Source organism: Stegostoma tigrinum, chromosome 2 (assembly GCF_030684315.1).
Source record: "Stegostoma tigrinum isolate sSteTig4 chromosome 2, sSteTig4.hap1, whole genome shotgun sequence".
NCBI lineage: Eukaryota > Metazoa > Chordata > Chondrichthyes > Orectolobiformes > Stegostomatidae > Stegostoma > Stegostoma tigrinum.
This window is the reverse complement of record NC_081355.1, coordinates 19200642-19226287: the sequence shown is the minus strand read 5'-3', so window position 1 is coordinate 19226287 and position 25646 is coordinate 19200642. Positions and strand designations below refer to the sequence as shown.

The following is a 25646-nucleotide window of genomic DNA, read 5'->3' as shown; positions in this document are numbered from 1 at the left end:
TTGCCTGGGCCCTCAGCTTGCTTGGGCCTCAGAAGAGATCCTGTTGCCTTTACTAAATACAATCCATTGTGCGTATGTGCGTTTGTCATTGAGTGTGTTCTGGCTGGGGGAGAAGGTGTCTGCACATGAAGAGATGCTACATGGGTACAACATCAGAGGAGTCTGGGTGGCCACATTGTAGGTGAGTGACTACTCAGTGTGCAGAATTATCTTGGTTCCCATTAACTGGTTCCATATTGACAATCTTGGCCCATGGCTGTTGAATGCCCAATGGGGAAATGGGAAATTTCACACTGGTGGCAGTACTCTGAGCTCGGCCACAGCAGTGTAAGGAATGACTCAGAGGATGAAAAGGATTTCCAGTGGTTCTCATGTACATTTTTGTAAATATGGATTTCATAATGCAATTTTCTCAAAGGGCTGAACTTGTAACAAATCAGTTAAACAATGACTTGGTGTAGATCTCTTTTGCCCTATGGGGCACATATGCAGTACGCAGTATGGAGCTCCCTGCTTTTAGCTAAAGGTGGTAACATAGTTATCTACACAAAGGATTTCATCCATATTGCATCAACACAAAGTTAAATGTAATTAGCTAAATTTTCACATATTTTGACTAAGTATAATTTATGCCAAGGTTCATGGAGGGGTTCTCTCCCCAAATCCTAGGATATACCAGCACCTTTGGCACTGGCTGTATATTGAAAAGCTAAGTGCTGACAGTCTGGAGCCACCTGGGACTGGACATTTGTCCTGGACATGGCAGACAATAGAAATTTGGTATATTGTATCGCCGACATGGACCATGATTGTCTTAGTGGATGGAAGCATGCAGAGGAAGGATGTTCTCTTCCTTCTGAAACCGGAGAAGATGTAATGATGCTCGACTGTACCTGCCTTGAGTGAGGTTGCCCCTTGAGTCAAGGCAGTGCCTACAGTCTAGAGGAATGCCTAGCAATGAAAGAAGGAGGTCAGTGACATTTTCCACTGTGCCATAGGTAGCTGCTGTCATCCTCTCTGTCTGCAACCTCACACTCACTCTTTCTCTGTTACTGCATGCACTGTCTACCAAGGCCAATACCCTACAACTCCAACCATTGCGTGCATCATCTTCCTTCACTCAGTTTCACCCATGAAAATCGTTCACCCTCTTGCATGGCCTCTGCACTGCCTATTCATTTACTCAGGACACCTCAGCACTTTTCTTCCACCTACACCAGCACTAACAGCTGTGCCATATACTCTGGCCTCTCTAAATCCAGCCTTTTCTCTCAGGAAAACAGCCCATCGTAAGGCCAAAAGAGCCAAGATGCCTTTTTGGTTACCGGGTATGTTTCTCCTCATCTCTTATCAGGTGAGGATCTTGGCACTTGAGGGTGAAGCCTGGGACTGGTCCTGCAGAGACGCATAAACTTCCATATTCTGGCAACCAACTAAGGAGCGTGTCCATTGTTGTGCTTCTCTTTTGTGAAACCCACCCCAATGCAAATTTATTTTAAACATGCCACAACTACTACTCCTTTTTGGTTGTAAAGCCTTCTCTCTTTCACCTCCTGCAGGCATGAGTGTGATGTTCATAGTGGCCACAAACAAGATGGCCGCCCTGAAAGACACAGCCTCCTGAGGAAGAGAGTCTTTAGAACAAGTATTTGGTATGGCTGTCTCCTGAACCACCTACCAGCTTAGATGGCCTTTTTGTTTAGATTGGAGATGGGAGCACTTGGCCATGGATGCGGACACACTCTGAGGGTAACACAGTCACATCTGTGTGAAAGCGGGACAGTTGCAATGAAGGGTGAAGAAGTGTGAGATCTCACCTGTCTCCTTAGGCACAGGTAGTAGGAACTGCAGATCCTGGAGAATCTGAGATAACAAGGTGTAGAACTGGATGAACACAGCAGGCCAAGCAGCATCAGAGGAGCAGGAAAGCTGACGTTTCGGGCCTAGACCTTTCTTCAGAAAAAAAAATCTCTTTACTCACAGGCACACCTTTCCAAGAATTTATACACAGAAGCAGGCCATTTGAATCAAAAAGTCTGGGTCAAAACTTACTGTCCATCAGAGTGAATAGTCGCAATCACATTTCCCTGGCATCTTCCCCTGTCCCTTCAACCTCTGTTCCTTTATCTCAACTCCCCTTCCCTGCAATCCTACTTTGATCTCTCTCAATCTCTTAGAAGTGAGATTTACTTCTTCCAACTCAGGATGTAAGTAATGTTTAAAAAAGCAAAGAACTTTCCTGACCTGAATGGAACTGTTAATCCAGAGACCCAGGAAATGTTCTAGCGACCTGGATTCAAAACCTGCCACAGAGATAGTGGAATTAAGATTATAATGATGACCATGAATTCATTGTCAATGACTGAAAAACAAATCTATCTAATTCACTAATGTCCTTTAGAGAAGGTAACTTCCATGGTTACCTGGTCGGGCCTATGTGTGACATCTGACCTACAGCAATATGGTTGACTATCTTCTGCCCCCTGGGCAATTAGAAATGGGCAATAAATGTTGGTCCAGCCTGTAATACCCACATCACAAGAATGAATAAAAAGCACCTGGGCTGAAAGACTTCTTGTTATCTTCTGCACTTATCTCGTTGTTTAGGATTTAAGAATTGAACTAAATATGGCCCATGTTAAAATAGTCAGTTTTTTTTAAAAGAAATCTATGCTGGATTTGCTAGCCTGCACCTTTGTGGATCCCTGATTTTAAATGGTGCGCTATTGATTTCATGCTCTGAGCGGCAAAGGCTCTGAGTTCTAGAATTTGCTATTTAAGACTCTACCGCTCAATCTCTCCTCCATTAAGATGCTCTTTACAATTCTCCTGTAGGGTGCCCAGAACATTTTATCCTGTTATAAGTGCCATATAAATACAAGCTTTCTTAGATGTACACCTGAGAAATCTAAGAAAGATTTTCTTCAAATATTTGCCTTCATACTGATGTTTGAACTCTGTTCCTTGAATTCGAAGCTACAAGCCTTGATGTGGTACTGTCCCTGTATTACTGAAGCATTGTCTTTCTCAAAGAAGCATTAATATGAGACAGCTCATGTCCCAGACATGGTGTGTAACTTGCCCATTGTTTAGGGTGAACCAACTGAAAGTTTAAGTTCGTTTATGTTAGTAGAGATTTAAGTTAAAAATATGATATGAAGAATGGATGAACTAGAAGTTTATTTCAAATGATAAAATCTATCTCCGTTTTTCTGCAAAGAATGATTCATATCAATAACTATTTACATTTAACCTTTTTTGTTAAACCTTTGATCAATATCCAGTGATAGGCCCCACACCCAGTCCATCTCCACTCCAGCCGTCCTTGCTACTCTTGATTTAAGTGTTTATAAAATGTTACCTGCCTTCCTATTAACAAATTGAAAGGCAGTCGGGAGAAAGCACGGGCTTATAAATATCTGCACGGTGGAGTCGAACAGGTCAGCCTTTTATTGGGGCCTCAATAAGCACTGACCATTTTATTGCCTTGTGCTGGAATAACATCCCAAATACAATTTGTGAATGATCCATCAAGGGAGACAACTCCTTACCTCAGTGTTGGGAGTGATGAGGCATTCTGGTGCCAGGATAGATTTGAAAGGTGTCATTCTGACAGGCTTATGCCAGCCTGTGTTTGACAACCCTGTTCCAGCGCTCATTCTGCAAGGCTACTAGCTGAAAGATTGCAATGTGTCCTCCACACAATGATGCAGCCAAAGGCAACTGGAATGATCACTGACAGCCTTATCTTGTGGGCCCAAAAGAAGGAGGGGTGGGATAAATAGTCTCTTTCTGTGTAATTAATCATTAATGAATCTGTAAGGGATTCTTTTAGCCCCAATATAATCTTTTCCTGTCTCGGCTCACACCACCCCTCACTCCGCCCCTAACAGTTTATGAATCATAAGGTAAATTAGCTTGTCGTTGCTGTGTGTAAGTCATATATTGGCTGGTGTATCTCCCACGTTACAATATTGCTGTGGATGGGTCAGACCTCTCCAGATGTGGTAAGGCTGTTTGTAGAAAGAACAATAATGGTAGCTCATTTGGAACCAGAGATATACCTGCCTCTTCCTCCATCTCAGCAATCAACTTCTGACTGGGATTTTCCATGGGTGACCCTCACCAATTAATTAGGTCTTAAAATGGTCACTTAATGAGCACTTAACAGCCTGAACTCACCTATGGTTTGATGATTATAAATAGGGCCATTGAAGCTTTTGTCATATCAAGCCTCATCACCTCTTCCTCGGGTCCCCCATCACCCCACGTCTTTTTCTCCCCCTCCTGTGAATTTGTACTGGTGAAAGGCACTCGCAGTCCAACTTTGGCATTTGATGGCAATGGTAGCATTCTCCACATGTGCCTCAGGAGTTCAGACCCAGTCTACCATTCAACTGCAAAGGCCTCACTACCTCAATTCACTTTCACCTGGTTTCCAACATGCATCAACTCTACTGGGAGAGAGATGCTGTGTGCTCATTTACTTATTGTTCTTTCTTTCCAGCTGCAAGCTGAAATGCAAGGGATGAAGACCTATGATTACTAACTGTTTGTTATCCTATTTATTTCCTGTTCTAAATCGGCTTCCACAATACAGGGTTAACGTGCAGATGAGAAAAACGTTGAACAGTGTAAGTCTGTTGTCTCCATGTCTTTCATTTGGCCTGCCCTTCACAAGATAGCAAGATTTTAGAAGCACCAATACAGGTTAAGAAGGGAGCATGTGTGTGGTGTTGGGGGAGGTGGGGAATGCAGAACTTTGTATGGTTGAGAACTTGATGTGACCTTTGTTCCATATAATCTGCACTTCACACTCCTCTTTTCTTTCTCCTCCTCCAAATAAGACATCTGTTCTACTAGGAATGGTTCCTCTATTCTGATCCTTTCAGAGTCTGCTTTTGTCTCTGTCTTCAATAATAAGCCCTAATTCTGTTAAACATTAGCAATTTATGTGTCTGGTGGTTAGTTTACGGTAGAGCTAAATCTAAGTAGTTTTGCCACAGTTAACTTGTGACCTCCTGAGATAGCTCAGCCTCCTTCTCAAAACCTGACTCGCTGAAAAAAAAAGATTGTCTGGTCATTATCACATCACTGTTCGGTTGCCATCTTGCCCTTATGACAACATTGTCTACACCTTTTAATGTTCTTTGTCAGCAGTGAAATGCTTTCAGGTACCCTACGGTCTTGAAAGGTTTTTACTTTTCAAAAATTGCAAAAGGCTTTCTTGAGTTTGCATTGCTACAATATCGGAACGTCTGCGTTTTATTGTCAGTACCTTCCTGATAGACTCTGGGGAAGCTATTTCTGGCAACTTAAAAAAGTTCTACCCCAGAATATCGAAAAGACTGAGTGAGACAGAAGTCAGAAAAACCCAAAATTTTAAAAAAAGGTGGCCAACAGTATATAGGTGGAAACGGAGGATGAGGAAGTAGATATGTTCCGTTAGAGAGATTAGAATTGGAGCAGAGGAAATTAGAACTCCAGGAAAAAGAGATGAAAAGATAAAGAGATAAAGGGAAACAGAGGAAAGAGCAAGGATAGAAGAGATTATCGGCTCAAATGTCAGGAAAGGGAGGCAGCTCGAGTTGATCCAAATGTGTCCCACTGCTGTTTCAGGTTTAGTGCTGGAGGCAATTGAATTTGCTCACTTAATTCCAAAGTTTCACGAAGGAAGGATGAAAGTCCTCTTTATCTCTTGTGATCAGGCAGCATATCACTTATAATGATGAATCCAACACAGGTCCTTATTACTGCAGAGTGAGCTATCCAGGAAAGCTCATGAAGTTCACTCCCTATTAGCTGAAAAGTATTTTTTCTATTTATTTGTGGGATGTGGACATTGCTGGCTGTGCCAGCATTTCTTGCCCATCCCTAGTTGTCCTTGAGAAGGTGGTGGTGAGCTGCCCTCTTGAACTGCTGCAGTTCACCTGCTGTGGGTTGACCCACAATGCTATTAAGGAGGGAATTCCAGGATTTTGACCAAAAGTGCCAAAGATTTATGAGGCTATAATAAGCACCATTATCAATGCAGATCAGTTAGTGTTGGAGATATACCACCAAAAATACCAAACCCTTTGGAAGTGGCATGGGAGACATACCTGAAATTTGAAAGGATTTGGTAGCTTGCCTTGCAACAGTGGGCGTGGACACTTAGAACAGAAGCCATGTTCAGACATCTGTGTGAAACAATACGCTTTAAGGACATTAAAGACCCCATCCCCTTCTCAATAAGATTATGTCTTGAGGAACAGAAAGTGGCTGGGTCCAGGCACGGAGCCATATTAGCCGACCCACAAACCCCTGCTCCAGAAGAAATCTCCCCCTGGCCACCCTCACTGTAGTGGAATGGATTAAGGTGGATAGACGGAGGGAGGGAGGGAGAGAGAGAGAGAGAGAGAGAGAGAGAGAGACACAATGTGATAGGAAACTGAGCACCAGGGGAGAGAAGAGAATCCATCAGGTAGCATGTGCAAATCCACGAGGAAAGGTATCATCACCCTCAACTACATGCGGAAGGAGTAGGGGGTTGGGGAGAAATTAGAAATCAGTGACCAATCTCACTGCTGAATGCAGACTACAAAATCCTCTGTCTGCTCTGGAGTCAGTGATTCTCCCTGACCAAACCTGTGCTGTACTATGCAGGACGATCTCCACGAAGTTTGTGTTGCACAGGGATACGATCGCCTACATTCAGGACAGGGTGGTGGAAGCCTGCCTCATCAGCCTGGACCAGTTGAAGGCCTTTGACAGGATGTCACACACGTACATATGGGACACGCTGTCCAAAATGGGCTTTGGGAAGGGTGTCTCCAATTGGATCCGACTGCTCTTCAGCAACAATGTTGATGCAGTCTCAATCAATGGCTGGGAATCAGTAAGTTTCCTGTTTAGTCAGGCAGGGCTGCCCAATCTCTAACCCCTGGTTTGTGTATTACACAGAGCCTTCAACTGCATACATCAGGAAGGAAGCGAGCCTGAGAGGGGTGACTTTCTAGTTAGTGGATGCCTGCAGGTCAAAGCCTCCCTGTATGTGGATGACATCGCTGTTTTCTGCTTGTATCTGCTGTCAATGTGCAGACTCATGAGAATCAGCAACCAGTTTGAACCGGCCTCAGAAGCCAAAGTAAATCAAGGCAAGAGCGAGGCCATGTTCTTTGGGAACTGGGCTGGCCGATCCTTTATCCCCTTCAGATTACCTGGGCAGCTTGGTGGCTCAGTAGCTAACAATGCTGCCTCATAACACCAGGAACCTGGGTTCAATTCGAGCCTCGAGCAACTGTCTGTGTGGAGTTTCTACATTCTCCTCATGCCAGCGTGGGTTTCCTCTGGGCGCTCCAGTTTCCTCCCACAGTAGAAAGATGTGCCAGTTTGGTGGATTAGCTATTGCTAAATAACTCACAATGTCCAGGGATGTGTAGGCGAGGTGGATTAGCCTTGGAAAATGCAGGGTTACTGTGATAGGGTGGGGCTGTGTTTGGGTGGGTTGGTCTTCGGAGGGCTAATGTGCACTCGATGGGCCAAATGGTCTATTTTTACATTGCAGGGATTCTAACAATCTATTCTGTGGTACCTGAAGCCGCAGGGAATATGGTTCAGAAGGACTGGGGCATATACAAAATCATGGAAGAAACGCTTTGCCAAAGTGAAACAGAAAGTGATCTTTTTGGAGCATAGCTCCCTTTCCATTATGGCTAAAAACTTGATCATCATATGTGAGGCTGTCTCTCTATTGTTGTACATTGTGCAAGTCTGGTCAATTCCCCAAAACTGCTGTCACCAAAGCTATCTCCCACTTCACCTGGAGGTCTAAGATGGACCGTGTCTGTAGGGACTCCATGCACAAAATTCTGGATAAAGGAGAGAACAGCGTATATCCTGACGGCCATCTTCATGTGCCGCTGCATCAAGCTGTGCGTAGACCCTCAGTATGTAAACATGACTGACATTCTACCTGACCCTGGTTTTATGAAGGGTAGGATTGGCCTGGTTACCGTGGAATGCCCCAGTAGTTGGACTGTTCCATATCACCTGTCCTTCATAGAGAAATTTGCATAGAAAAACGCCTTTGCCCTGGCACACAAGGAAATGGTCAGAATGTAGCAATCTTGAGGTCCTGAGAGAAAAGGAGGGGGTAGATCATGTTGCATGGTTCCCTGAGTAGACTGTCAAAGCCATTTGGCAGAATATCTCTTTACCAGAGCTTTCTAACAAGCACCAAGACATCGCTTGGCTGATGGTGAGAAGATCACCACCTGTGAGATCCTTCACCTAGGCCCGGGACTCGCTGCACCACCACATACTGACCTCGAAGCAGCTGTGGCTGGGGGAGAGGGGTTGAGACTGTCAGGCATCTCCCGTCGGAATGTGCCTTTGCAAATGCAGTCTGGAGAAAGACGCAACAGTTTTTCTGCAGATTCATCCTGAGTATGTCTGTGACGCAGGTCTCTGTTGCTCTACAGTCTGTTCCCTGAGACGCACACCGAGACAAGCATCAGCTATGCCTAGAGTACCATCAACTCGGTGAAAGGCACTCTTTGGCCTACAGGAAATTTGTTAGTCTTCCTGACCTTACCGAGTGTTTCAGAGTGGCACAAACCAAGGTCCAGGGCTACGTGCTGAGGAATGCATTAAAGCTAGGGGCAGTTTTAATAGGGAAAGAAAACTGTCTGAGATATCCTGCTGAAGATAAATGGGGGTCTGTTCAGTTATTGGATACTTCATGCCTTGCATGTGTAAGAGATGCCTTTGGTTTGTTGGGATAGCATCAAACTCAAATGTTTGATTGTTTGCTCGATATGCAACTATACAGAACTGAATAGCATTTGTGACAGTGTATATATACAAAGATGTTTTAAATGAATAAAGTATAATTTTGAACTAAATGAAAAAGCTGTAAGCTTTACTCAGGACAGAAAGGATGGTGCTCAGGTGAGAAGGGAGGCCAAAGAACTTGTGTGTTTCAACTGCTAAAGATAGGATGTATCCACACCAACTGCTTGAGGCTACAGAAGAAACCAATTATATTTATCAGGATACAGACTCTGTACACAGAAAATGGGAGTCAAACAGAGAGCATAGCAGGCTGGCAATGCTAGACTTAAGGCTGCAAACCCTTGTAAAGGCCCTCCAGAATGTGGACGTGATTAACTCTGACAGCGACTAGGATTTTGTACCTGTAGGAAGGGTCACCACAATTTCCCATGGTAAGGCAGAGAAGCCCGTAGTGATACTGAGAGATGCTGGGCCAGCCAAATTGGAGATCTTCACTCAGCACCCTCCTCATCCACTCAACAGATCACTCAGACTCCTGCTCGATGCTTTACTTGGCACCCCTTTCTCCCATTTGCCATGTACTCAGCATCCAACTGTCCCATTTGCAGCTTCACTTGGCATCCTGCTCCTCCACTTGCTATTTCACTTGCTAGCCCAGTTGTCACTCGGTGCCTCACTCTCCCACTCACTGCTTCATGGAACACTCCACTTTCCTCCTTCACTCAATAGCCTCAGTGCCTGTTTTCCTAGTCCGCACACTCCTTTGGTATGTGCTGCCAAACTTGTTGCCCATTTTCCCAACTCAGTGGTTCACTTGCCACCCTGCTTGCTACTTCCTTGGTTGACCAGGTCACGACGCGCTCCCAACTCACCTCCCTCCCACTTTCATGCTTTGTTCCCTCACTCTCGAGAACTGAACAGTGAGGCAGCATAGCAGTGATTTAGAGGGAGTCATTGCAATGGAGGGAGTCATGAGTGGAGATGTTAAGTGTTGGAGTATGACAGTAAACAAAGGATGATCCCAGGATGTGAATACATTTAAAACATTTGAAAAACCCTTGTTTTATTTGTCGTATTCTTTGATGTGAGCACCTCACTGTGGCATTACAGCAGTGATGTGAAAGGCACTGTGATGCCTGGGTGATGAATACATTCCTTACAGTTGAGCTGTCAATAAGCACAACCGCTTTAGACCCCTTTAGGTCTACAGCACAGAAAAAGTTTCTTTAGCTCATCAACTCTGTGCCAGTCAAAAGCAAGCACCTAACTATTCTAATCCCATTGCCCAGCCTTGTGTGTCTTGGCTTCAAAGTGACAATTTGCACACTCCAACTCTCTCATTTCACCTATGAGCTTGAATCATGGACTCAAATCCTCATTTGTTATGTACAATCCTCGATGAAGTTCTGCAAATTCATTCTGGTTCCAGACGGGGTTCCCTAAATCATAAAGATTCTGGGCAAGGGGGCATGTACTGGCTCCTCTTCTTTATTCATCCACCAACTTGGTAGCTAGAAAGAAAGTTAACATAACAAGGATCCCTTTCCATGCGGATACTTTTCTCCTAGGCCAAAGGAATTTAGGTTTCTAAAGGGACCATTTAACCAGATAATCTTGAATTAAAAAAAAGAATGAGTTTGAAAGCATAAGAGATAATAACACAATTCACGTACAAATTAGAAATCCAAAATGAACCCAAAAATGTTTTAAACAGATATACGGATCTGTTCCATGTCATCAATGCAGAGTTGGTGGGAGAATGCTATGGCCATTAGTGTGGATGTCCCTGATCGGGTGAAGGTTGGTAGTTAAGCAGTCGATTTTGAGATCCTTGGCTTTGTCAGTAGATTGAAATTAGTTTGTACAGGTTCGTTTCAACACTGGCCTGCTGGCACAACTCAATGTGTGAGAGATAAAAAGGTGTAGAGCTGGATGACCACAACAGGCCAAGCAGCATCAGAGGAGCAGGAGAGCTGGCGTTTCTGGCCGAGACCCTTCTTCAGAAAAGTGTTTTTTCTCTTATTTATCTGCAGTGCAGGTGGTTCTCAAAGCTGTGACCTTCATAGCCCTCACACTAGAGTGCCAGGCCAAGGTTGTAGCTTACTTTTAACTCCTGCTTTTCTATACATCCCTAGAAAGGTAACACACAAGCATATTTGCAGGAGATAACCTCCTGCTGAAAAGGGTTTGGATAGACAATCTGTTATTATCTCTTCACTTTTAGTCTTTCTGTTTGAGGATTCCCTGACTATGCAGAATTCCTTTCCAGGTAGCCGCTGAATTTACATGCTTTTACTGTTCTAAAGAAGGGTAACTGAACTTGAAACGTTAACCCTGATTTCTCTCCACAGATGCTGCCAGACGCTGAGTTATTTCAGCAATTTCTAATTGTGTGTTTCATCCTTTGGATATACCTCCTTTCTTTGAAAATTAACCCATGTTAAAATTAAAAGTTTAATACATCCATAGGTGCTCCAAAGTTCTGATCCACAGTTGTGCCAATACCCCGTCTGGAACCAGAATGAATTTGCGGAACTTCATCGAGGATTGTACATAACAAATGAGGATTTGTGTCCATGATTCAAACTCATAGGTGAAATGAGAGAGTTGGAGTGTGCCAATTGATCAATCTTTGCTGAACGTTCTCTGCCCTATGGAGAACAATATCATCTCCTCCAGTCTCTCCACATGAACTCCCTAATTTTTGGTACCACACTAGGGGGTCTACAGTGTTGCCTTAATACTCCTTCTGGTACCCAGAAATACTCACAATATTCCAGCTACAGCCAGGCTAATGTTTCCTTTATAAAAAGATTTAGCATCCTCGTCACTATACACTATGTTCTTTCAAATGAAGCTAATGATACCAAATGGTCTTTGAACAACCTCCCCAACTTGTTTTGCACCTTCTTTCAGATATAACATAATGATTTTTACGTTTGTTGATAGAATGTTAAGTATTGTTGCCCATTCCGAAAAGGCAAACAACATTCATAGTGTATTTGAGGAGAGGGATAATCTGATAAATACAAGACAAAAAGTTTTCACCAAATGTACCATTTTAGCAGACTATGCACGTTTTTTTAAACTAACAATATATTATTATTACGGAACAATAATTTTGTTCTTGATTATTGTTGATGAAATTTTCATCACTTTGATAAGTTGGCACTATTGACAGGTTTATCCCTCCCTTAATTTTCATTCTTATGAAACCACCCTGACATCCAGGAAAGTTCAGCAGATTGTACCTAGATCCTTTGCAATTTTGACTCATATTTCTCTTAGATGTTTGGAACACATTCCATCCTGATCGAAGCGATTACAGTATTGCTAAAATTTTATATAACCTCTTTATCTATTTTAATCCTATCCAATATCATAATTTACTCTATTTTTACTGCTTCATTGGGATATAAAGACAGGTGAAGGGAAAGATAGTGTTGAAGAGCTGGTGAGGCTGCAGATGGACTTGGACAGGCTCGGAGACTGAGCAAAAAAGTAGATGGAATACAAGTTTGGAAAGTGTGAGGTGATGCCCTTTGGTCGGAAGAATATGGACATAGACTATTTTCTAAATGGGGAAAGGCTTCAGAATTCTGAAGCAAAAGGGGACTTAGGAGTCCTAGTTCAGGATTCTCTTAAGAAATGCCCTGCTGAGGCTGCATAAGGCTTTGGTCACACAGCATTTGAAATATTGTGAGCGGTTTTGGGCCCCATATCTAAATAAGGATGTGTTGACCTTGGAAAGTATGCAGAGGAAATTTACAAGAATGATCCCAGAGATGAAGGGTTGTGATATCAAGAGCGGTTTAGGACTTTGGATCTGTACTCGACAGAGCTTAGAAGGATGAGGGGGATCTCATTGAAATTCGCAGAATGCTGAGACACCTGATACAGTGTACATGGAGAAAGTGTTTCCACTAGTAGGACAGATTAGAGCCGGATCACACAGCCTCAGAGTGAAGGGATGCTCCTTTAGAACTCAGATGTGGAGGAATTTCTTTAACCAGGAGGTGGTGATTCTGTGCAACTCATTGCCGCAGAGGCAGTGCAGGCCTAGCCATTGGGCGTCCTTAAGATAGATATAGATAAGTTCTTGATTAGTAAAGGGATCAAGGGTTAAGTAGAGAAAGCAGATAATGGCGCCGAGAAACACATCAGCTATGATTGAATGGTGGAGCAGATTTAGTGGTCAAATAGTTTAAATTTGCTCCTATGTCTTATGGCAGCATCCTCTGTCTAGCCAAAACTGATGCAATGTACTTTTTTTTAGTACATCTGCCTCACGAGGAATATATTCTTTCAGGTCCCTAACTAGCACCACTGACTATCCTTTTATTATTTAAATACTTATAAAGACCATATCAATTCTCTTCCTCATTGTCTGCATCTGCCTTCTACTTTTAACTCTACTCTACTTTTTGTATTTATCTTCTACACTGAGCATTACATCGTCAGAAGACTCCCTTTTCTTAATTTTAATTTTCATGCCTTTCATTCTCCAGGACGCTCTAGCTTTGATTGCCATTTTGCTCCCTATTGTGCTAACATACTTTCTCTACACCAGAGCCATCTCACCACACAGCCCCTCTCTGTCTCATTCCAAGCAAAGGCAGCTCATAATAGGGCGAAGAGAGCCCAAACTCCTGTGCACCTGATATTTGGCAGTTCACACCCAAGAAAGAGAGCATCTTTGCCCTGGCATATGACTTCTCCTGTGGAGACACCAGAATTTCCATGTCCCAGCAACTAAATTGAAGCATAGCCCATTGCTACAGTGACTGTCTCATTAACAGGGCTGAATATCTACCCCTTGCTCACAATGCATTTTTCTTTTACTAGTAGAAACTAACAACATGTTAATGCCAAATCAGCCAATGTGATATTTAACAACATCTCCTAATTATGAAGCCCTACTCAAAACTTTATATTCCCTCGTCTTTCATTTCTTACAAAAATAAGTAGATTTGTATTCAGAAACCCCAATCCTTTAAGAACCTCTTTGTCGCTGAAACCATGTTTTCATTGAATCATAGAATCCCTGCAGAGTGGAAGCAGACCATTTGATGCATTGACTCCACACTGACCCTCCGAAGAGCACCCCACCCAGGAACATGCCCCTACCCTATCCCTATAACCCTGTGTTTCCCATGGCTAATCCATCCAACCTGCATCTTCCTGGACACTATGGGCAATTTAGCATGGCCAGCCCAACTAATCTGCACTTCTTTGGTTTCATTGATGTTCTATCACACTCTTTGGATTTTGCCTGCGCTGTTGAGTTGTGCCAGCATTTCCAATGATGTTTCCAACATCCTTGGTAGGTACAATTCAAGTTCATATTTCGAGAGCCTTTTCTGTCTTCGCAATTTACACTGTTGTCATCACTCACAGCTTTTATTGATGATATGACCAACAACATAATAAAACACTGCATGGCGATTTCAGGGTAATTGAAGTCTGACGAGTGGAAACATCATTTGTAACTTCAACCTATCAAACACTCTTAATATTTTAAAGATTCTTTTAAAACGTGGAATTGCTGGGTTGTTTTTGATCGTTCAAAAGTATCCAGTCAAACAAAGCACCATTCTGTCTTTATTTGCATGGGTGGGAACCCTCTCCCCGCCCCCGTGCATGTTTCAGCCTCAATGTGTCCACATGATACGTGAAAAAGTGCCAGCCCTTGAAATATGAGCTTTTCTTAGCCACAGTTCTCATTGTGCTTTGCCTGTTCGTAGCTTGTAGCTGTCGTAAGAGATTTCTATAGGCAAGCTTGCAGCAAATTACACACATTGAGGGCTGTAGCTGATGCAAATAAGACTTATCGAGGGAGGGCTCAGTGCATCGCTCCCCAACAGTCAGCGAACACATGCCTTACTTCCTTCTCAGCATTCATCAGGTCACTGCCGCTGAATAATAGCGGAGAAGCACATAGCGGAGGAAAGTGACTGGTTCATGTAATTTCAGTTGTAGGTGCTCGATAGTGGAGGAGTGAACTTAATTCGTCTTTTGCTTTTGGAATCGCTAAGTTAGATGGAATGCCAGGTAAGATATAACAAAAACTGATGCTTACAAAAGGATATATAACAAACTCTTGATACTATTTTGCGGCAGTGTGTTTATGTTTTGTGGACTGCTGCATTAACTCTACTGATGAAATCATTGCATTATGAAGTGACAGCAAAGATTTTGTGAATACAGACATGTTAAAAAAGTTTCCTGTATGAGCAAGAAAAGTGAGACTAAAAGCAAGCCAGTGAATTATCTTTAGCTGTTCCAGCTTTCAAAGTGGTTTTAAGACATATTTCCAAGGTGAGAGGTCTAGCAGGCGTCATCTGCTTACTGCAAGAGAAAAATATGTTGAGAAGAGTATAATGATTGAGAACCTGTCTCAAAGCTTCAGAACCTGTTGAGTAGATCTGTCATGTGGGGGATTTTAGTGACTTTTGTCTTTTTTTTGTAATCTACAGATTGCTTCTGTTTTCTGTAGCTTGATTGTGAGAGAAAAGTGCACACTGACCAGCGAGCTAGTTAACTGGCAGCTAACAACATTAGCCAACAATGTAGAGTAAGAAACTTAGTGGAGGTGATTTATTAGATTTTTTAACTGTGGCCCAATGATCAATTAAGACTTCAGCTTGTTGCAAACTGAACAGGCGTGCATCGAATTTATACGTGTTGTGTGTGCCATGTTTGTTAAAAGAAATTAAATGTTGAGAATCTAAAGGTCTGTGTCGAAATGCAGAATGAAAAGCACAGTAGGAGATATTTATCCTCAGTACTCCTTGCTCATGGAGATTCATTTGAGAACTGATTTCAAAAGGAGTGCTAGATTTATCCAGCCATCATTTAACATATTAGAAAATCAAATCTCTTAGGAACACAGAAGACCTATGGTGTCAGAAATGAGACAATAATTTATGGTATACAATAATGAAAGTCAGAATAAAAATGTTCAAAAACATACATTTCAATGGGTCATTGAATAATTGTCAATTTCTAGTAAGAGTTTTGAGCTGTAATGGTGAGGTAATTTTTTCAATGTTTTTAAGTTAGATTAATCATTCACACAGCTTGAGAAAAATTAAACAGAGTAATGAACCACTACGGTGAGGATTAAATGTTCCACGGTTGGGCTATTGAATTGGTTAGAAGTGTTTAAAATTGGGTAAATCTGTAACAGAGTTTGTTTTAATAACTCTGCCATGAGCTCCTAATCTTAATCACATTGTGATCCAGCATGTGCATTGCTCCCTGTATTTGCTTTAAAGCAGGATTGGAGAAAAAAATTTTAGTGTTGAAAGTGCTGTGTGTTATGGGAAGAGTGGGTTTGCAGGTGATAGGGCACCATCTGAAAAGTGAGTAGTGAATGGCAGCTACATCAGCAAACAAGTAACAAAAGGGTTTTGATGAATAATCTGAAGAAGCAAATTCAAATTCCACCATAAATTCCTGAGACTTTAAATTTAAGCATTTTTTAAAATTATAGAAATAACTAAAGGCTTATCAGGTTCGGACAAAATGTTATTTTTATGGAAATAAACCTGCCCTCCTTATCTAGTCTAAAATATATAGAATCCCTACCACGTGGAAGCAAGCTATTTGGCCCATCAAATCCACAATGACCCTCCAAAGTTCATCCCATCCAGACCCACGCCCCCAACCCTGCACTTCTCTTGGTTAATTCATCTGACCTACACTTCCCTGCTCACTACAGGCAATTTAGCATGGTCACTCCACCTAACCTGCACATCTTTGTGAGAGAAAACCAAAGCACGAGGCAGAAACCCAGGCAGAGCATCTGCACACTCCATGCAGACAGTTGCCCAAGGCTGGAATTGAGGCCAGGACTTTGGTGCTAACCACTAAGCCGCCTTACTGCTCCTGATGTGACTCACTAATCTCTTAACTGCCTTCTGAAATGCCCAAACCAAGTCGAGAATGTGGAGAAATGGTGTGACTATGACCTCCCGCTGTCCCAACAGCATGCTACTAACAGAACAGATTGCAGAACTCCTCAGATGGCATCTTTTTCGTGGAACATAAAATGTAAATATCACATGTAATTGCAGTTGCATTGAGCAAATCCGAGTGTTTCACATTGCCTGCAAGGAACTTGAGCCATCTTCAACTTTTGGAAATGTGAACATTAACTAGAATGGTATGTAATTTTATAATTTTTTTAATGAATAGAGTGCTTCTAGAAAAAAGAAAAAAAATCAAGAGTTCAAAATAAATTAAGAAATATCCTGGTGAAGGAGAGCCTGCCAATGAAAGCATACCTTTTGCTGCAGTCAGCATGATAATAGATAGTCTTCATTCACAACTATTATAAGGCCAAATATTTAAAAGTCTAATCAAAATTCAGTGACATGTGTTGGCGTTGATTCTCCTTACTGCTTTTTATGAACTGATTTGTTTTCACTAGAAAAGCCTGAGGCAATATATGAGGCAACAAACCAGTAATGAAACGTATATTGTCCCACTAATTCAAGTCTGTGAAATATAAGGAATGGGGTCCTGACGCTATGATTGATGTGTTCTCTTGTATGCAAGGTGAGTAACAGTTGCACCATGTCAGCAAGATACAATTTAGAAACTTGTCGAAGAACTGGAGAAAGATAAAACTTGTGTTTATAAATTGTCCTCCCTGACCACAGTATGTCCAAAAGTACTTCACAGCCAATAAAAGACTTATGAAATGTGGTTGCTGTTGTAATGCAGTAAGTCATGTTCCAGCTCAACTTGCCCCTTCCCTTCATTACCTCTGGGTCAAAATCCTGGTACTTAACAGCACCTTCATTATTGCAGACTGCAAAGATTCAAGTAGAAGGTCCCACCACAGTCTCCACTCGGGCAACCAGGGATGTGCAATGGTTAAACTGCCTTTCTAGCGATGAAACATAGTAAAACACAATCCTGTAAAATTTGAGCAGGACATCTTTTTTCAAAAGATTAATTGGCAGGAAAATGCGAATATGTTGGATGTGCTTTATAGCTCCCTTTTTGGAATCTCAACTGAGATCAGTTCACTCAGCACAGGGTTGAGTTGGTCTTTTTTACTGATAGGTAAAAGTCTGTACAATATGGATCAGTTTTTGTTTAATAGAAACTGTGCTGTTTTACTGGCCTTTTAAGTACTTCTGAAGCTGATTCAAAACAACGAGCAAGAACTGCATCTAAGCACATCTCTCCCAGAGAATTTGAGTGAAATCAGCTAGTGCTGTCTCAATGCAGTATAAAATCCATAAAAATGACAGTTTTATTATATAAACGCAACTGTCAATTGTGACAAGCCATCTGTCCGATCCTTAGTAATACCAGTAAGAGCAGATCCAATCTCATAGCATTGTGTGGGGTCTACGTTACGAATCTTGCATTTTAAAGAAAGAATTTGCATTTCTTTAGCTCTTTTCATGATCTCTGAACATCCCAAATCAGCAACAGTGGCTGTACTTCATTGGCTGCAATTTGAGGGAAATTTCAATTAAAAATGTCTGCACAGCAAGATGTCGCAAATAGCAATGGCAAGTGATTAGTTAATCTATTTCAGTTATGATGTTTGGAGATGAAAATCAGTTGGGACACCAAAGGGAGTTTCTGTGCACTTCTTTAAAATAGTGTAGTGGGACCTTTTTGTGGGCATTGAGAGGGCACACAAGGTCTCTGCTTAACTTCACAGTGAAAGATGGCATCTCCGACCAGGCAGTACTCTCACAGTTTGGTGATGGGGCATGTAAGCCAATGTTTTATCTGACAGGCGCCTGGAGTGGAGTGTGCCCCATAAACATCCAACTCAAAAGGCAGAATTTCACCAGCCCATTAAGAGGCCAGAAGAAGATGTGGGAGGGGCCGGAAGAGTCATGGGGAGCCTTGGAAGATCAGCCTGTGAACAAGTCAGGAAATCCTAAAGGCTGCTTACGCCAAGGAGGGAGACAGTTTATTGATGTATGTAAAGACACTGTTAGGGACCCATTTTACCAGGCTGTGTGCATTTTGTTGACACAGATAGAGCCATGGGAAGCCAAAAGCTGATGTTTTGGACCTCGACCCTTCATCAGAAAGGGTCTAGGCCCGAATCATCAGCTTTTGTGCTCCTAAGATGCTGCTTGGCCTGCTGTGTTCATCCAGCTCCACACTTTGCTTTCTCAGACTCTCCAGCATCTGCAGTTCCCATTATATCCAGAACCATGGGAAGGTTGCCAGCTAAATGATGATGGCCTGTTAGTGACTGCCTGATACAAATTCTTTCCTAAACCTATATAGAGGTGGCTGTGTCCTGGGAAGGCAGCCCCAACTATCTTGTTGCTCGAGGGGTTTTTCCTCTGCTGCTTGCATTTTTATGTTTTTAAAGTTCTCCAGCAGCTCACTGCTCAATGCAACAGATTTCTAACTGGCCTGAGCACCAGCAGATGTCATTCCTGGTGAAGGTGTTGCAGAAGCTCTTTAGCTGTCATCCCTTTCATTCAGTCGGCAACTCCAACATGTGAATTGCCCTCCTCAACAGGTTGGCATCTGCAGTATTAAAGCGGGGCTGCAGGCAATGGGCAATTCCCCTGGCCTCTCTGTGCATGACACTGACCAGATTGTGCAGTCAGGCAGATAGGCAACTGTCTGCCCTGAATTTTGAACTCTGAAACCAGCTCCCGCGTTTTTGCTACTTTGATTATTATGTGTTAGCAGGTTCCATTACTGATTTTGGCAAGCAAATTGAGATGTGGGTCAATTATTTTCTCGCATTTTCTTCGACCTGCCAGACCAGAGTCAATGGTTTGAGGTGGTCAAAATGAAAGCTTTTCTTCATAATCACATCAAAGAAACCAACAGCAAGGGAGGAGAGGGGGGGAGGTGCTTCTGCAAACAAATGCTTCATTTTCTTCACACACTTTCCACCTGATTAAACCGAAAGTTTCGTGGTGGGTGTCTGTGGAGAAAGGCAATGGTTGAGTGGCCCTGAAAAGTGCAAATAGCAAGAAAATGAGACCCTTGTCTAACACCTTCAGCCCACTGAATAATTAAGGTCAAAGTAGCTATGTTTGTTTCCTGCGCTGAAATGAAATAAGTGCGTTGAAAAATTGTTCACGGCTGTTTCTGGCAACAAATTATTGAAGAGCACTGATGGGGTTTGGGGGCGGGGGCGGGTCAATACATTTCCTGCCCAAGCTATATTTCAGTTTTGTGGAGAGGACATTGTCTGCAGCATTAGTTGACTTGAAAAACAGTCCTCTGCACCAAATAATCACTCGTGGGGGATAAAGGACAAAAGCTTAACAAAATTGGTTTAAGCACAGGTTGGGAGAGAAGAGAAGAGTACTTTTTATTTTCAGAGCTTCTGGGAACAAATGGGGGAATAGGTCCAATTTTTCTTCCAATGTGCAGGCCCAAATATGATGAGCTGAATCACAATCTCCGATACCATATGATTATAATTGTAAATTTGTAAATCAATCTTTTGCTGTGTTTCTAGTAATTTGTTTCTTTTGGATATTTTAAGAAAGTACAGTTAGTCAATTGGGCAAGGTTAAACTCACCCACATTTCTTTCTGTCTTTCTATGTTCTACTCCATTGACATTCTAAGTTTTAAGTGCAGGCTGTTGTATTTTTCGCTTGCGTGCTGGATGGGAAAGCAGACGAAGGGTGGTATGGAGTGATGAAGTGCAGTGTTACTAAAGTAGGTCAAGTTGCAGACCATCAAATTGCTGATTGATTCACCCATTGAATAAAAAGGCACAATGGAGTCTCCCAGTAAATTAGGGAGGGAGGGGTTTGAACCCAGGCATTCATAAACGCTATGAGTGACCTTATCAGTAGTGTCACACAGTGTTCAGTAGCAGCACTCTAACTTCTGAGTCAGATGATTGTGGGTTAAGTCTCAAACAAACAACTTGGACACAAAACCCAAGCTGATTGAGCAGAGTGCAGGCGGAGGTGCCAGCTCACAATAAGGTTTTGAGGGATAGAAAAGATTCAGAGAAGAAAGAAGCCCACCCCGGTTTCTTGGTCAGTGGGCAGGCCAGCAATTCATAACAAAAACTAGTTCTCCGGACTTTACCACACTGCTGCGTTAACCAGTTTCACTGGACACTGAGGGATGGAATCCTTTCTGTTTTGGTGTCGGGCAGAATTAACCTGTAGTGCTTGCAAAGCATTGTATGTACTGTCAATGGTACTCTAGATATCAGGAAAAGTTGCAATCCTAGTAAAAACCAAAAGAACTGCGGATGCTGTAAATCAGGAACAAAAACAAAATTGCTGGAAAAGCTCAGCAGGTCTGGCAGCATCGGTAAAGGAGAAAACAGAGTTCACGTTTCAGATCCGGTGACCCTTGCTCAGAACTTCCTCAGTTTTAAGGAAGGGTCACCAGACCCGAAATGTTAACTCTGTTTTCTCCTTCACTGATGCTGCCAGGCCTTCTGAGCTTTTCCAGCAACTTCGTTTTAGTTTCTGCTGTCCTCGTAAATGGTTGCTCTTTCTGTTGATCTTTAGTGAGACAGAAGAGTATATGATGGTGGCTCAAAGACTGCGAGATTTTAGCACATATTCCCAGCTCCAACATGGAAAGAGCTAAGCGGGTGGAAGTTCATGGCCATGTCCAATTTCACAGCCAGAGGCAAGGCAGTGATAGTCCTGCTCTGAGGTTACAGCTGTTGCCACAGTAAATGAAAAATCACTGAGGCTGTTCAACTCTGAAACTTGAAGTGAGACATTAGAGTTATGTTTCAAAATGGCACTGCTGGTATTAGGTCAGCACTACATGCCGTGAGATGTAATGATCGCCCCACTGGATTTCCTGTCCTTTACAGATAGTGCCCTCACCGATGTGATATCCTGCAAAATTCATTTCACAAGTGTGCTTGTGCATTGTGGTGCCCATTTTGGAGCCCTAGAGCACTCGCCTAGAGCTCCGCCTGCTCCAAGTTATCTCAATTTATTAACTCTTGTCTTTTCTTCGTAAGTGATTTTCTGTGTGCTTCTTCCATTTTCTGATATCAGACATTGATTTTTGCTTTAATTTATAAGTGTGACTGACTGGCCCAGCATTTTCTACCCATTACTAGTTACCCTTGGGATGAGCTGCAGTCTATTTGGTCTTGTCACATCAACAATGCCAGGAGGGAGGGAATTGTCGGATTTTGACACAATGACACTGAAGGAATGCTAATCAATTTCCAAGCCAGAATGGTGACTGGCTTGGAGGGGAACTTAAAGATTGTCATATTTGATCCACTGCCCTTGCCTGTCTGTATGGGGGTGGGGTGGGGAGTTGATGTCAAAGGAGAGTTGGTTAGTTTCTACAGTGCATCTTCTAGATGGTCCACACTGCTGCCACTGACAGTTAGTGGTAGAAGAGGGGGACATTTGTAGATGTGGTGACAGTCAGGTGAGTAGCTTTATCCTGGATATGTCAAGTTCTTGAGTGCTGTTGGAGCAGCAGTAATGCAGGCAAGTGGGAGCTTTCCATTGCACTTCTTTTCTTGTGCCTTGTAGATGATGTCCAAGCTTTGGCGAGTCAGGAGGTGAGCTACTCAGTGCAGTATTCCTAGCCTCTGACCTCCTCCTGCAGCCACAGCATTTATCTGGCTAGGCCCAATTCAGTTTCTGGTCAATTGTAAGCCACCGGAGCAGGGCTTACATTTAGGGAGTAGAAGTAGGAGATGCATTGAATTTGAGGTAAAGGGAAATTAAACTTCAATCAGAATCATGAAACTTGATTTTGACATAACTAAAATTCACATTCCACACATTGATTGTTAGACTGATATTCACTTTGGTGAGCAGCAAGTCACTTTGGTGATTTGGATAGAATAAAAAGGTCAGAAAATTTAAATGATGTTGCTTCAAAGTCAGTGAGTTTGGATTGACTAGGTCGCGTAGAGAGAAACCTTCCATGAAATGATGGTGAAGTATGATAAAAGTTGGTCTCATATATTTTATCTCCTTTAGTTTTGAGCTGTAGATAATAAAAGAAAAGAAGATGCTGCATTCAACCAAGGAGACTGTGCAAAGAGTTACTGCAATTTTAAAACATCATGTTTAATTGCATATAGCATGAGTTGTTTACAATGCGTCTTTCACCTGGAATGATGAGAGTGAAAAGCAGATAACTCAGAACTGATGGACCCTGAACTAAGGAGAAAAACTACTTGTCAACACCTTCCAGATTGGTTCCTGATCAGGTGACTGTGGATTCTATGGGAGGGCTGTAGCAGAGAACAACTCAAAAGAGGATGCAGCAAAACATCTCACTCTACAAGTCTCTGTCTCTCTCTTTGCGGAGGCTCTAGAAAGTTTCCAGTAACAGATAACTATTTCCATTTACCCTTCTCTGCAAGTTTTCTGTTGAAGGAAGAATTAAATATCTTTTAAAAGGTGAAAGGGCAAATTCTCAATCAGTGAATGCACGGGGACATTAGTGTGTTAACAGCAAAGAACCAGAAAGGAATTGAAAGGAAGACAACAAAAGCAACTCATTAAATCCAGTGGTCTTGATGGAAGGCACAGTGACACAGTGGTTAGCATTGCTGCCTCAAAGTGCCAGGGACCTGGGTTCAATTTCACCCTCGGGTGACTGACTGTGTGGCATTTGCACATTCTCCCCATGTCTGCATGGGTTTCCTCCGGGTGATCCAGTTTCTTCCCACAGTCCAAAGATGTGCAGGTTAGGTGGATTGGTCATGCTAAATAGCGCGTAGTGTTCAGGGAGGTGTAGATTAGGTGGGTGAGAGGGGGGTGGGTGCCCTGAGGGTTGGTGTGGACTTGTTGGGCAGAAGGGCCTGTTTTCACGCTGTAGGAATTCTATAAAGCTTTAAATTGTGTTTCCCTGAATTTCTTCCTTTTTTGCAGTTTTACTATCCATGTCTTGTCTGTTGCTGTATGTTAAATCACATCACTCCACTCAGCTTCCAAATCGCTTAAACCCCTTTTCTCTCTTAGGTTACACTTGTTTGCCTGTTTGAGAAAGGGGTAAGTTTAATAAGGGACAGTGTTTAAATTGAAGAGTTCCGTAAGCAATTCATATTTTTGAATTGGTATTGGTTTAAGACAAGTTGACCGTAATAAACAGTTATCTTCTTTGTTTTGTGCAGAAACCTGTCAAGTATTTACTTTTAACCCGAGTTTTGTCAGTTAGGTAAATTGGGGAATGTGAATTGTTTGACTAAATATTTTCACATTTGTGGCAACCCCAGGAATAATGGAGACTTGATATCTAGCACATTGAAGTGTGCCAACATTAATAAGGAAACAGCATGAGCAGCAGAACCAAAGGATATGGGTCGCAATTACATAAACCTCTAAAATAATTAACATACACGAGACCACTTAACAAAGTATACATTGAGGTTCAGTTCTGGAGGCATCAAATTGAAAAACAGAGTAGGTACATCTGTGTAGAGCCTTGTGAAGATCACACTTAAAGTATGTTACACATTCATGGGGCTGGATATTCAAATGGGCGGTGGGTCGATTTTTCAGTGTGGCTATTCTTGAGGACATCTTGGGATACCAATGTCTCAGTTTTTAAAGGACTAGCAGCGCACAAAGGATTGGAAATTAATATAATAGCATTTACTGCTTCTTGAGTTTATGTAGAGGCCTGTGCAGTTGAGCGTGTAAGTTTTAATATTTACTTACAAATGTGTATAGTGGGATTGTTTGGGAGATCAACCCAACCATTTATCATCTAAATAAAACACTGAAAGTATTGCGGATGCTGGAAATCAGAAACAAAAACTGAAATTGCTGAAAAATCTCAGCAGGTCTCATAGCATCTCTGGAGAGACATCAGAATTAACATTTCAGGTCCAGAGACCCTTCTTCAGAACTGATGTTAGTGGGCATAGGTTTAAGGTGAGAGGGGAAAGATTACAAAAGGACCTGAGGGGCAACTTTCTCATGCAGAAGGTGGTGTGAATATGGAATGATCTGCCAGAGGAGGTGGTGAAGGGTGGTACAGTTACAACATTGAAAGGGCATCTGGATGTATATATAAATAGGAATAGTTTGGAGGCATATGGACCGACTGGCAAATGGGGCTAGATTAATTCAGAATATCTGGTTGGCATGGACAAGTTGGACCGAAGGGTCTGTTTCCTTGCTGTATAACTCTATTACCCAATGTATCTAAGGACATGTTGGGCTAAATGGTTCATTTCTGTGCGATATTCACATGTAATTGCTCAAACTCAGGATAATTTACTTCTTACTATGTAGTACTATGCAACTCCTACATTTATTTCTCATACCAGCTGTGATGTAACTGTAACCTAAAGAAGTCATGTTTTTTCTTACTGATTCATAAAGGTTAATATTGGAAAAGAAGTCATTTGGCTGAACAATTCCAGTCAATTTTCTTCCTAACTTTCAAACTAGCGGATGGTTTAAATCACATCCATGTACTCGGCTTCCATATTCTTTCACCCACTTTCCTTCTTAGGTTACACTTGTTTAACCTGATCTTGGTTTCTATTTCAAAATCGCAAATTTGAACAAAGCTTTTGTTCCACTCCCATCTCTGATGACATTTTAATTTTGGAGGTCGCATTGTACCTTGGGGTATCATTCCATCTATTAAAAACACGATTGAAATGCAAGTTACTTGGTAGTATAACTACACACTTGTCATTGACAATGCATCCTGCCTCTGTTTGAGACAATGCAGTGTGGAGCCGGCGGAACACAGCAGGCCAGGCAGCATTAGAGGAGCAGGAAAGCTGACGTTTTGGGTCGGGACCCTTCTTCAGAAAACGCTCCTGAAGTAGGGTCCTGACCTGAAACATCAGCTTTCCTGCTCCTCTGATGCTGCCTGGCCAGCTGTGTTTCTCCGGCTCCACACTGTGTTATCTCTGACTCCAGCCTCTGCAGC

The 25646-nt window shown here is 42.4% G+C and overlaps 1 protein-coding gene across 1 annotated transcript in view; it reads left to right on the top strand.

The window, feature by feature from the left end:
- The first annotated feature begins 14532 nt into the window (after positions 1 to 14532).
- Positions 14533 to 25646, top strand: part of zgc:158766 (uncharacterized protein LOC100009641 homolog) — a 288496-nt gene continuing 277382 nt past the window's right edge. The window contains exon 1 of the mRNA XM_048559809.2: positions 14533 to 14826. Coding sequence (XP_048415766.1) covers positions 14815 to 14826 — 12 coding nt within the window. The 5' untranslated portion in view covers positions 14533 to 14814. The remainder of the gene's footprint in view (positions 14827 to 25646) is intronic.